We start from the raw sequence: 14,454 nt of genomic DNA on the forward strand, positions 1-14,454 counted from the left end.
TGAATTTTAAGATGATTTTTAATTATTTAACAAGTAGAAATACAATCAGTGACAATTATCAATTAAAACATTAAACAACCCAGTTACCTTTTCTTAAAAGTCATGATGAAATATCCCTTTCCTGTCATATCAAAAGCCGTAATTATTCTCTACCACACACACTACAAAAGCTGCTTAATAGAGCATCAGTGTCCATCAAACCTCTACGTACAATCTCTGGCAACAAGGTGCTGTTTCCTCTTGCCCTGCCCTGCATCTGCTTAACCACTCATCTTTCTGGAATGCCCCTTTTGCTCCTCAGTATTGTGAGCTCCTGCAGATGTGTTTAAGGTCCAGCTCAGTGACTACCTCCTAGGGCCTTGCTTGACCACTTAAACATACAAATTAAAAAGCACAATGTGGTCATTTTGGAAAGATCATTGATAAAGTCTGAAGCAACAATGTCTATTTTTTTAAAAAAATGCAAGCAGGGAGAAACAAGTGACATATCAAGAAATTAAAAACACAAATTGTGGACTGAAGACTATAAGAATAAAAAAATTCAATTTCACACTAAAATATACAGTTTTACAGAGAAGGAACAAAACTCTAGCCATGGTATCTTTTTGTCTTAAATATAAAGAAAAGCTTTGTATTTATAGAAATGTTTTTAAGTTTGGTAAATAATTACTACTCAAAATTCTTAGAGATAAGACATTTCTGGTCAAATAACATGAAGCATATACACAAAGATAATATGACAAGCCCTTCTTAGTCTTCTACTTATGTAGTATTTTTTATTACTCACAATGGGGCCTCAATATTTAAAAATTAAATATGTAACACCAAATGAAGGAAACTGAGAATTCAGTGAATAACTAAACTGAAGATACTCCATATGAAATAAAAATTTTAAAGAGTTAAGGAAGATTATTCCTGAGCAGGCTTTCAACATTATTTCTTGAAGAATATTATCTTTACACAAATATATAAAAAAGGACAAATATTATGAAAAATAATTTTATGCAAATATTTGACACCATTCCCTTTAAACAGCAGCCCATACAAGTCACATAAAAGTCTAAGCAGGTAAAAGGAATGGAAATTGTTTCATTTAAATTATTTCTTAAAAATTAAGGTGTATTTTTTATTTTAGCAATGTGCTGCTCTAATTAAAGCAATAATTTACATCTGCATGGCACCCACAAAGAACACTGCTGATAAAATTTTAAATGTTTCTACGATCAGTTTTCATTACCCTCTTCTAATAAACATAAAGATCTCAAAGGTATTATATAATAGTGCCACATGAGAAGTAGAATTTATGGAAAACTTGACCTATGTCATCTTTTTAATATTCATTTTCACTCCTAAAAAAATAAACTAGAATCATTTGTATAGCACAAATAAAAAGAACCAATGCTATTTGAGAAACAGCTGTCAAGAGCTTTCCTTTTATTTAAATCCTTTAATTCTAAATATATAAATTCAAAGTTAACTGGGAAACTGTTACACCTATATTAGAATACATGATTTATATTTGCATGAACATGTATTCTATTCCTTCTGTACATTTTTGCACATTTAGCACAAAAATACAAAACAAAGATCAGATTTTGAACATATGAAAGCAAAAACATGTTTTCAAATACATTTGTAATAGTGGATTTCTGGTCTCCTTTAGAAAACAAACTCAAGAATTCATTATCTGAGTCTCTTCAAGGCCACTTGATGTTGTGTGGTAATATCTTTAATTACATTTCCTCAAGACTTCTTCTAATAGCTTCTTCTAATTCCACATCTGCATTAAAAAACATAGAATTTTAACACTTAGGGCAGAAAACTACTCAACATGTGCTTTATTTATGTAAGTTTCATCAACTGTATTCATCTTTTCAAGAAGGAAAGTAAAATCAAAATGGAAAAACACAGGATAACTTGGCAGTTTCTCTACTAAAAAATTGAGTATTTTGAAATATGAAAATCTAGATATGATCCTGAACTTTATACATGAACTTAGTATACTAAGGAACTTCCAAGTTAATTCCACTTTTAATGTACAAAGTCAACAAACTTTTAGAATCACTGACAGGTAATTGCTTGTTTCAACATTTAAAAAAAAAATCTCTATCACTTATTTCCTAAAAGACTTGAGGTGATACATATAAGACTTTAAACTGAAACAGAAAGGCAACTCTATGAAATGGCAAAATGTCACAGGCCATTAAAAATTTAGTTTGATTTTTAATTATACCTCAATAAAGCTGGGGAAAAATTAGCTTTAAACATCCTAGCATCTAAAGTAAATAGTGAAACTCATAGCCACATAAATGTCATCGGAGAAGCATATAATATATGCTGTATGCAGATATATGTAAATTTATTTTCAAATATTAATTAAATGCCTATTATATACCAGGAACAGCAATGTAATAGTGAACAAGACAGACATTATTGGGTTCACAATAGTTGGGTTCCTTCTCCTCCCTGGGAATGATGTTAAATTCATGAGGGTGAAATTTGGTGTCAATTGCTTGGCTTTCATCAGCTTCTCACACCAGATTTATCTCATCCATCTCATCCCATCTGGTCCACAGTTGCTCAGAGGCTACTTGGCTACAGGCAACAGTGATCTAAGATGCAACTGCATACTCCGAGTGGGGGCACAAGTGTTACGTTGTCTGTAATTTAAAGTGCTACAAGCTAGCATGAACTATCAAGTTAAAACTACACTCTAGGATCAGTTAAGTTGCCCCTAAGATGAATTAAAAGGGATAAGGAAATGCAAAGAAAAGCCAAGACACTCTTACCAAAGAAAAACAAGGGGACTAGACTTGTCTAAGATATGAACACTTATTATAAAGTTACAGTAATTAATAATGTGGTACTAGTGCAAGAATAAATAGACCAAAGGAACAGCACAGTTAAGAAACAGGCCCATGCATATATGGACACTGGATTTATAACAAAGGTAGCACTGCAGAATGATAGGGAAAGGTCTTATTAATAAATGGTAGTAAGTTAACTGATAGACCATATGGAAAAAAACATAAAATTTTACCTTTAACTGAAGGAATACACAAAAATAAGTTTCATATATATATATATATATAGATATACATATATACACACATGAAATCATCTAACACAATGTCTGTTTCACAATTAAAGTTATAAAAATTTTTGAAGTAAAATTCAAAATTTGATGTATGGTTTATAATAAATGCATATCACTTTCACATCATTATGAAGCCAAAAAATCATAAATCAAACCATTGTTAAGTACAGCAACATCTATACAAATATACCAATACCTACAGTGAGCTTATATAGATTAAACTTGCCAACTGAAAGACTCTAAAAAACAAAAACCAAGTATAATCATGTGCTGTGTGACAACTTTTGGTAAACAATGGACCACATATCCAACAGTAGTCCCATAAGATTATACAAGACCTGAAAAATTCCTGTTGCCTAGTGATGTCATAGTCATCTTCATGTTGCAGCAAAACACATTATTCATGTGTTTCTGATAATGCTGGTATAAACAAATACACTATGTTGCCAGTTGTATAAAAGTATAGTACATACAATTATGTACAGTACATAACACTTGAAAATGATAATAAACCCTGGTACTGGTTTATGTATTTACTATACTTTTTATTATTATTTCAGAGTGTGCTCCTACTTATATAAGTGATATTGATGATCCTGACTCTGTAGGTCTAAGCTAATATACGTGTTTGTGTCTTAGCTTTTAACAAAAAAGTTTTGGCCGGGCGCGGTGGCTCAAGCCTGTAATCCCAGCACTTTGGGAGGCCGAGGCGGGTGGATCACGAGGTCAAGAGATCGAGACCATCTGGTCAACATGGTGAAACCCCGTCTCTACTAATACAAAAAATTAGCTGGGCACGGTGGCGCGTGTCTGTAATCCCAGCTACTCAGGAGGCTGAGGCAGGAGAATTGCCTGAACCCAGGAGGCGGAGGTTGCGGTGAGCCGAGATCGCGCCATTGCACTCCAGCCTGGGTATCAAGAGCGAAACTCCGTCTCAAAAAAAAAAAAAAAAAAAAAAAAAAAGTTTTAAAAGTAATAAAACAATTTAAAAGTAGGGAAAAGCTTATAGAATAAGGATATAATGAAAATGTTTCTGTATAGCTGTACATAGTGTTTGTGTTTTAAGTGTTATTACAATAGAGTAAAAAAGTTAAACATTTTAAAGTTTATGAAGTTACAGTACACTAAGGTGAACTGACTATTAAAAAAAGAAAATGTTAAACAATAAAGTAGTATAGCCTATTTGTATAGTATTTATAAAATCTACAGTAGGGTACATTAATGTCCTAGACCTTCACATTTACTCACCACTCACTCACTGACTCACCCAGAGCAACCTCCCCATCCTGTAAGCTCCATTCAGGGTAAGTACCTTCTACAGGTGTACCATTTTTTATGTATTTTTACTTCTCTGTTTAGATACACAAATATTTACCATTATGTTACAATGTCTACAGTATTCAGCACAGTAAGATGCTATACAGGTTTGTAGACTAGGAGAAACAGGCTACACGATATAGCATAGGTGACAAAGACTTTAAGCGAACTTCTTACATATGTTCAAATAAACTAAAGGAAACCAGGAAAACAACGTATGAACAAAATTAAGAATATCGGTAAAGAGAAAGAATTATCAAAAGCCCATCAAATAGAAACTGAGGACCTGAAAAGTACAATAACTAAAATGAAAAATCTTTACAGGGGCTTAACAAATTTGAGCACACAGAAGAAAGAGTCAGTAAATTTAAAGATAGGACAATTTAAATTATCCAGTGTGTGTCTTGGTTTGGGTTCAGTCTAAACAATCAACCAATCATCCAGTGTTAGGAATAGAAAGAAAAATAAAGAAAAATAAACAGAGTCCAAGGGACCTGTGGGACACCATTAAGTGAACTGACATATGCATTATAGCAGTCTCAAGAGGGGAAGTGAAATAGGACCAGAAAGAATGTTATAAGAAATAATGGTTGAAAAACTCCCACATTTGATTAAAGAGGTGAATTTACATATCCAAGAAGCTCAATGAACTATAAAGTGACCCACACTCAGACATGTTATAGTCAAACTGTCAAAAGCCAAAGACAATAAAAGCAACAAGAGAGAAGCAACTCATCACAAACAAGAGTCTTAATAAAATTACTAGCTGATTTCTTGTTAAAAAAACAAACATGGAGACAAGAAGAAAATAAGAATGTCAATCAAGAATTCTGTATCTGACAAAACTATTCTTAAAGAAATTCTCAGATAAACAAAAGCTACAGAATTTACTAGGAGACCTGCCCTACAAGAAATGCTAAAGAGAATCTCTCAGATTGAAACTAAAGGACATCAGACAGTAATTTGAAGCCATATGAAAAAAATAAAGAGCACCTGTTTGAAAAATCTTGTCTATGTTTCTCTCACCTTCCTTTCTTTCTGCCTTAATTTCATTTACTTTGAGAACAGTAATTATGGCAAACAAACTAAAACAACCAGTAGTAGGAGTCAGAAGACACAGGCTGGGCGCCGTGGCTCATGCCTGTAATCCCAACACTTTGGGAGGCCGAGATGGGTGGATCACAAGATCAGATCTAGACCATCCTGGCCAGCATGGTGAAACACCGTCTCTACTAAAAATGCAAAAATTAGCTGAGCGAGGTGGCAGATGCCTGTAATCCCAGCTATTTGGGAGGCTGAGACAAGAGAACCGCTTGGACCCGGGAGGTGGAGATTATAGTGAGCTGAGATCATGCCACTGCACTCCAGCCCGGCAATAGAGCGAGATTCTGTCTTAAAAAAAAAAAAAAAGAAGAAGAAGAAGACATATAGAAATGGTGACCCAATCATTTTATAACTGTACATGTAAGGCCAAATTACTTAATGCTTAAGACACCTCAGTTTTCATATAAAATGAATAGTCTGACTCTCACAAGTTGTTAAGATTAAGAGCAGTTTTGACTACTCTTAATTGAAGGAATTCTCAGAGTAAGGCATATTGCTAATATTTATAGAAAGATGGTTTTGCATGGGCAATTATTTGTGTAATGCTGTCCTCTGTTTCTTCCAGCAATTTGAGTCAGAATACCTCTAGTTAGTAGGCATACCTCTAGAGTAGACCTTAGATGCAGATAGAAGTGAATGATGATGATAATAATCCCAGTAACAGTAGCAGCAACCAATATATACTATTTATGATATGCCATATTATTCTAATAAGGTAGGTATACTAACATTCCCTTATTTATAAGGAGGAAGCTTTAGTACAGTGAAGTTAAGTGACTTGTCCAATATTACACAACTTGTAAGCAGCAGAGCAGAGTTTTAACTTAGGTAGTATGAATCCAAAGATTGTACTTTTCACTACCACATTATGTGGCATCTGTTTCCTCTGTCAAGTATAGGAAATAGATTATATAGGATTGTTATGACTGGCCTTTGTGGTCAGAGTTTGATATTGGTCTATGGGGAACAACAAAGAATAAGACAAATCACAGCAGAAGGGGAATTACCCTAAGACAAAAAGCCATAAGCAAATTTATCCTGTCTTCTGCCACTATTTCTCAGGTATTTATACTGTTGTAGTGGGAAAGGAAGGAATAAAAAGAGACTTAAGAGGTTGTTTAAATTTTTTTTTTTTGTTTTGTTATCAGGCCTAGACTAGAACATTATTTTGCTTCTGTGGTTTGGGGTCGACAAAATAACACAACATGCTATAAGAAAACAGCCTCTATCTTAATTTCCCTTATCCAGTTATAGGGAAATGGGTCCTGGTGGATCTAACACATTTTAAGTCTGTTAAAACTTTATTCATTTAACCAGCAATCATTTTGTGCCAAACACTGTGCTAGGTGCTGCTGAATTAAAGATAAATAAAACATGATCCTATTCCCCAAGGAGCTTACAGTCAGTGGAGATGAAAGATGTAGAAAGAAGTATTTTAAATATTTTAAATCCACTTGGTATGGTACAGGGGGATCCCAGAATAGGCAGTGGTTGGCTGTGCCTAAAGACGGACACTCTAGGAAAGGCACTGACCACACAATAGTGCCTACAAAAATGGCAACTCTATATGGTTCAATCTAAGAGATGAAATTTGAGTTAGCTCTTTTGGGGTGATAAGGAGAGGAAAAAAAGAAGGGTGTCAGAGAAAAGTGCAAAGGAGCCCATGTTCCTTAACTTTTGCGAAACATCGTGTGCTTCTCACACTTACTTTACATAAAGCAACAGTATACAAAACACAAACACACTCCTTTGGTTTTTCTTGGGATTAAAGGATTTTATCCCCACCTCTATTTTGATTATGAAAACTAGTTACAGGTTTTAAACTATCTTTTCTTGAATCCCTTAACAATAAATTCTTTTTCCAAACCAAATAATCAGAAAAATGTAAAATCTCCACCTCCAAACCATAAAATGCACAGAGATAATATCTGGTACGTATCCAGTTACATAAATCTCAGATTTCCTAGGTTAGTTAGGAGCCCACAAAACTGTGACGGCTTATAACTATTTAAAAGTTAGAATTTTGCCTGGCATTTTCCATGGGATGAGTCATGAGGTGTCAAATAAAAGTTGCAAAATCTAAACTCTTTAGATGTTCAGCAGTGCTTATCTTTTAGGGGCCTTGATGAACAACTTAATTGGCAGTTTTTGTTCAAAACTCACAAAAATTCTTTCATTTGTTTAACTCATCATTATGTGGCTGCTAGGCATTGAGCTAGATCTTGAAAGACGAAGCTGGGAAAACAAGTTGGTCAAAAAACTTGCTTCATTCCAATTAGGTGTAGATTTATTGCCAATTTTATTTAACCAATGAATTTGGCTGTAAGGCAGAAAGATTAGAGCTATCTACTTCATCTAATGGATGAATAAATTCTACTGCCAGACTCCATTTCCCAAACTGTTAACAGCATAAAACTCTAGTATGCCCTTAGTCAAACTAGTAGCATTATGTGAGATCAAGGAAATGCAAAGAAAATATATCAGTTGGGCCATTCTGTTTGTGTGTGTTTTAGTCATATTTCCTTCCCTACTTTCCAGCCTCCACATTCCCACCCTAAAATCTCCAATCATAAACACTGTATTGGAATATACATGAACATTCCTACTGTTTTTCTTTAATGTCAAAGATGCTAATATAATATTTTCAACTTCTCCAGTGAAGCCCAAAGTATTTTCTAAGATCCATTATCTCATATCCCCCCTGGTTATTAAAAAGTGCAGTCTGTTATAGAAAAACAAATGTAAAGAATGGTTACAAGACACAACCAAATAATGGTACAGCTAGCAAATAATTTGAGGCCAAGTGACCCAAAAAGTTCTCTTTAACCTATGGAAGGAAAGATCCTTTAAGAAAAGTAAAAAAGAAATTTAATTTTTAGCTGGGTGTAGTGGCTCACGCCTATAATCCCAACTACTCAGGACGCTGAGGCACAAGAATCACCTGAACCTAGGAAGCAGACATTGCAGTGAGCTGAGACTGTACCACTGCACTCCAATCTGGATGACAGAGAGAGACTCTGTCTGGAAAAAAAAACAAAAAACCAACTTTAAAAAAAATTTATTTTAAAAGCCCATTTATATTTAGATGTAAGTGCTTGCTTTTAGAGTTCCACTGCCTACCTTTTTTCTTTGAGACACAGTCTTGTTCTGTCGGCAGGCTGGAATGCAGTGGTGCAATCTCGGCTCACCGCAACTTCCACCTCCCCAGTTCAAGCAATTCTCCTACCTCACTCTCTTGAGTAGCTGGGACTACAGGTGTGTGCCACCATGCCCAGCTAATTTTTGTATTTTTTGTACAGAAGGGGTTTCACCATGTTGGCCAGGATGATCTCGATCTCCTGACCTTGTGATCTGCTCGCCTTGCCTCCCAAAGTGCTGGAATTACAGGGATGAGCCACCAGGCCTGGCCATCCACTGCCTATCTTTTAATATTCTTACTACTACTCAAGATAAATAAACATTAGGACATGAAAATCGTCTCCTAGCCCAGGGGTTAGCAAACTTTTTAAAGGGTTAGAAAGTAGTTATTTGAGGGGGGCAGGGGTGGAGGGGCTATACTGTCTGTGCCACACCTACTCAACCTTGCAGTTGTGGTACAAAAGCAACAGCATAAAACAATACTTAAATAAACAGTATGGCTGTGTTCCTAAAGATAGTGGACTGGATTTGGCCCAAGGGCCATAACTGGCTGACCCATTCTAGCCTTAAATTAGTATTATCCCAAAGTCGTCTTACATGGAAAATGCAAAGCTATCCTTCAAATTGAGAAACGTTTTTCACTTGGGGGTAGAAGGGATTAAGAGAGGTGAATGGGTGAGAGACAGAGGAAAAAAAAAATACACAGTCAAGTAGAAAAGAGATTAACTCTATTAGGTTACCTTCTGTGGATATAAATTCTTCTCCTATTGAAGTATTTTTGGTACCCATGTTATCATCACTGTCACATTCTGTAAAGAAGAATCAATACATGTAGTTATTGTGCCATAATTTATATATTCTCAAATAATATTATTTTCAGTAACTTCTTATACCCAAGCTTACTAATTATAATACAGTTCATTAGTGTTACACTACTTTCCCCCATGAGGTTTTTTCCAATGCTTACTAAATATTAAAAATGGTGAGAGATAAATTCTCCTATATTTTGAAAATCATATGCATTCATGTCTATGAAGATAACATTGGTTTTAATTAACAATACCTCTTGCACAGCACAAACTTACTTACCTGCTGTCTTACATGCTTTGATAATGAGAGACTGAAGGCTTTATAATATGACTGACAAGGCACTGCAAAACTCACTTAAAATTTGAACCATGGAGCTTAAGGAGATTAATGACTAAATGTCATGTGGGATCCCCAAAGAGGTCCTGGGGCAGAAAAAGGATACTGAGGCTGGGCGTGGTTGTTCACACCTGTAATTTCAGCATTTTGGGAGGCCGAGGTCGGTGGATCACCTGAGCTCAAGAGTTCGAGACCAGCCTGGGCAACATGGCAAAACCCTGTCTCTACCAAAAATACAAAAAATTAGCCAGCCATGATGGGGCACTCCTATAGTCCCAGCTACTTGGGAAGCTGAGGGAGGAGAATCACTTGAAGCTGGGAGGTGGAGGTTGCAGTGAGCCGAGATTGTGCCACTGCACTCCAACCTGAGTGACAGAGTGGGATCCTGTCTCAAAAAAAGAAAAGAAAAAGGACACTGGGAAAAACTAAAGGTTGGAATTAGTAATAACGTTCCAATATTGGTCCATTAGTTATGACAAATGTATCACACTAATATACAGTGTTAATAAGGGAAACAGTATGGATACATGGAAACACTCTACTATCTTTACAACTTTTTTGTAAATTCTGAACTATTCTGAAAAATAAGGTTCATCTTAAAAAAATTTGAAACATGGTACTATCAATGACCTAATATTTAGTCTGTCAATTTAACTACATTTAAATCAATATATATTGATTTATATCAAGATGTAATTATACAAATATACATATTCATCTATATATGTCAGTGACTTGAATCAGCACTTAAATAACTACAAGTTGTATAGACATATTTGTTTCTATGCAAACTTAAAATATACATTAAAAACAAGACCTTTAAGTATCTATAAGTAAAAATTAAATCACTGTATTTCACTATATTCTTCTGCTGCAGAAATTTGTTGTTACAAGTCATCTTTGCTATTAATTCCAGCAAAATACTTCAAATATTTCAAGCAATGTTTTAGGTAAAGAAAACATTACATTTTTAAATTAAAGAACAAAATTAAACCTCTAAACCAGGGGTGTCCAATCTTGGGCTTGCTTGGGCCACATTGGAAGAAGATTGTCTTGGGCCACACATAAAATACACTAACACTAATGACAGCCAATGAGCTTAAAAAAAAAAAAAATCGCAAAAAAAAAATCTCATAATATTTTAAGAAAGTTTACAAATTTGTGTTGGGCCACATTCAAAGCTGAATTAGGCTACATGTGGCCCGCGGGCTGCAGGTTGGACAAGCTTGCTCTAAACATTAAGAACAAAAGGGGCCGGGCGCGGTGGCTCAAGCCTGTAATCCCAGCACTTTGGGAGGCCGAGGCGGGTGGATCACGAGGTCAAGAGATCGAGACCATCCTGGTCAACATTGTGAAACCCCGTCTCTACTAATACAAAAAAATTAGCTGGGCATGGTGGCGCGTGCCTGTAATCCCAGCTACTCAGGAGGCTGAGGCAGGAGAATTGCCTGAACCCAGGAGGCGGAGGTTGCGGTGAGCAGAGATCGCGCCATTGCACTCCAGCCTGGGTAACAAGAGCGAAACTCCGTCTCAAAAAAAAAAAAAAAAAAAAAAAAAAAAAAGAACAAAAGGAAAATACCCAGGGGTTTCTGTTATTACAATTTAAAGTCAAGGTCAGTCAAAAGCAGCATGTTATAACTCATCCAAACAATTCATCAATGCATGCAATGCCTAAGGCTAATCTACTAGTTTGAATAATGACAAATCCTTGATTTGTCAAGGATTAACTTGACATGGGGTTACAAATATTATTATAAAAAGGTTTCTTTTGCCTTAATCAACCCCATTAGAACAGAGAAAATAAAAAATATTCTTTCTTATTTTCAGTACCTTTGCACGGAATTAATTTTATCAAATAGATTTTGATAATGGTATCCAAAGAAACAAACTATACTTTCATTAACAGGCTAAGGAAACAACAGGCCGACTTTTAGAATTAAGTTCAACAATTATTTTAGGTAATGCCTGTTCCACAGGCCATGATACTGCTTCAATCATCTACACTTTTATAGCACCTAGGTTAATATTTATGCTCTATATGTACGATGAATTTAAAAATCTGCGCAGTTGGTATGACTCTACAGACACCAACCACGCTTACTGCTTCTAACCCATTCATCCACAATGAAGCCACAATTAAATCGATATAAAAGTTTCAGGCTTATAAACATGACCATCTAAGGAGCGTACAGATTCAACAAACATTATCTTGTAGTAATATCTTTTTCATTATATGTAATTTTCAAGGGAGCAAATACTGGCCCATGTAAGAAAACACTGAAAATGTTAGCTTCTATGTACCATGAAACATTTACATTGATTAGGGGAAAGGCAGAGGAAGCAATGGGAGGCGGGTTTCTAGTGAATTTCTTTGAAACTGCATGTTGCAGTACTCAAATAAGCTCACTATGGAGCTTGTAGTTCTAGTGCCGACTTCTTGAAGAGCCTGTAAAGATGGCGCTTACTCATTTAATTATGAGACAAAAGGTCCTAGGGAAATTAGAATGCTAATTGCTTTCCTTGGCTATGTTCAGCATACAATCACTTTACTTTTTAAAGCACCAGAACCCACAACCAAATCATTTTATCTTCTGACCCAAAAAAAGCACCTTCTTCCTGATTATTAAAATAAATAAATAAATAAATAAATAACTTGTTTGGTATCTTTTATATAAACTCTGCAACGTCACTATACTGCAGCAGAACATCTCTCATTATCTTCATTCTTCAAAGACATGATTAGAGCCAGTAATTCACGCTGGGTGGCTAGCTCTACATCATGCAATCAGGTATCTGTGTCAGTGAAAGTCTCACCCATAGTCGTTGATACTGATGAAAAGTACTTGCTGTGAGGCTGCAGGTAGATTATTTAACCTTTCTGAACCTTCCTCACTTATAAAATGGGATAATCCAACACATCCTACTTTATAGCTTGCAAAGGGGATTAAAAAGCATGTGGAAGAAGTTCTTTGAACATATTTAAACATCTTTACACACTACAAACATAAAAAGCTGTTAGCATGGTGGCTGGCACATAGTAGGTCTTCAATAAACTTTTTCCAATAAAAAAGTTCACCTTTTTCTTCTTTGAACATTTAAGTGACAAGTTATATCTGCATCTCTGAAACATGAGGCTTGAGTTAGAGTAAAGAAGTATTTGGAAATAAAATGTAAATGGTCTAAGAAAGTCTATCTGGATTCTCTGATAAGGATTACCAGAAAGGATCCATGTATCTTAAGTGTTAAGAAAGTGAGGATAAGTATAATATAAAATAGAAATGATAAAGGATAAGAAGACCAAGGGCAGGGGGTGGGAAGGGTGGAAATTAAAGTTAACAGACTTTTTAAATGTTTCTACAAGAATTTATACATATATCATAGTACAATTAAAACATTCATGTTGAAACCCTGATGCTTAGGAGAGAGAATTAATAGGGCAAAAACCATGACATATTCAAACCTCAAACTTAATCTAAAACTTCACCTCGCTACAAGGAGTACCTTTTACCCTAACTAACCAAGTCAGAGACTTTTTAGTACCAGTAATAAAGCTACTTAACCTTTCTCCTCCCTACCACACAAAAACAATGCCTTAGGGCGTAATGACTAGACACCAATATACAGAACCAACAACTCTGAATATCTGTATTTCTACTGAAATAAGTACCTCCCGAAAGACTTTCAATTAAGAGAGAAATCGGCAAAGACTAATTTCTCCAAGTATGAGATACCGTATGATCACTGATTCTATTTACATTACTCAAAAGATTCTTCCTATTTATACAGTAAACTTCAGTCTAATAAAAACCACTTTTTATTCCTGCTAATAGTAAATTTCTGAAATTTTACCATTATTTAAAAAATAGGAAGGAACACCATGCTTAGCTATGTGCAAGGAGTTACCCTGACATTCTTTAGTAACCAAAATTACTGAAGGCCCAACAAAAATATTTTAAAAATTATACTATTAGTAGACATTGAGAGATTTACTGCATCCTATTATATATTAAATACCATTCCTTAAAAGAAACTATTACTCAATTATTCACAAAGCTATCTGTTAGGAAAGGAAATGGAATACAAAGTTATCCAAGAAAATGATTTTTCTTTGATTTCGATAAAGTTCACTACAGGCAATTTGATGGTTTTAAGTCTTCCATGAAGAAAAAATTTGGTCATCGGGCACAGTGGCTCATGCCTGTAATCCCAACACTTTGCAAGGCCAAGGTGGGTGGATCATCTGAGGTCAGGAGTTCAAGATCAGCCTGACCAACATGGTGAAACCCCTTCTCTACTAAAAATACAAAAATTAGCCAGGCATGGTGACAGGCACCTGTAATCCCAGCTACTCTTCAGGCTGAGGCAGGAGAATCCTTGAATGCGGGAGGCAGAGGTTGCAGTGAGCCAAGATCGTGCCTCTGCACTCCAGCCTGGGTGACAAGAGCAGAACTCCATCTCAAAAAAAAAGAAAGAAAAAATAATTTGGTCTTAAATCAGATAACTAAGTCTGAACATACTATGATTCAGTGCAACATTAGAAATGTAGTGGCTAGGAATTATATTTTCTTTTTATGGTAGTATTAAAAAATAGCTATTATTTATTAAATAGCTAAAGTGCTTCATATACTGTGCTAGACACTTTACATACATCA

At 35.2% G+C, this 14,454-nt stretch overlaps 1 protein-coding gene across 7 annotated transcripts in view; it reads right to left on the bottom strand.

Annotated features, from left to right (window-relative positions):
• Positions 1–14,454, bottom strand: part of ZNF451 (zinc finger protein 451) — a 114,224-nt gene continuing 99,770 nt past the window's right edge. For all 7 annotated transcript variants that reach the window (XM_064360944.1, XM_064360943.1, XM_064360942.1 and 4 more), the window contains 2 exons: positions 9,397–9,465; positions 1–1,780 (listed from right to left, as the gene is read on the bottom strand). In XM_064360944.1, coding sequence (XP_064217014.1) covers positions 1,734–1,780; positions 9,397–9,465 — 116 coding nt within the window. In that variant the 3' untranslated portion in view covers positions 1–1,733. The remainder of the gene's footprint in view (positions 1,781–9,396; positions 9,466–14,454) is intronic.

This window comes from Aotus nancymaae, unplaced genomic scaffold (assembly GCF_030222135.1).
Source record: "Aotus nancymaae isolate 86718 unplaced genomic scaffold, 86718_ANA_hifiasm-v0.15.2.pri h1tg000040l, whole genome shotgun sequence".
Taxonomy (NCBI): domain Eukaryota; kingdom Metazoa; phylum Chordata; class Mammalia; order Primates; family Aotidae; genus Aotus; species Aotus nancymaae.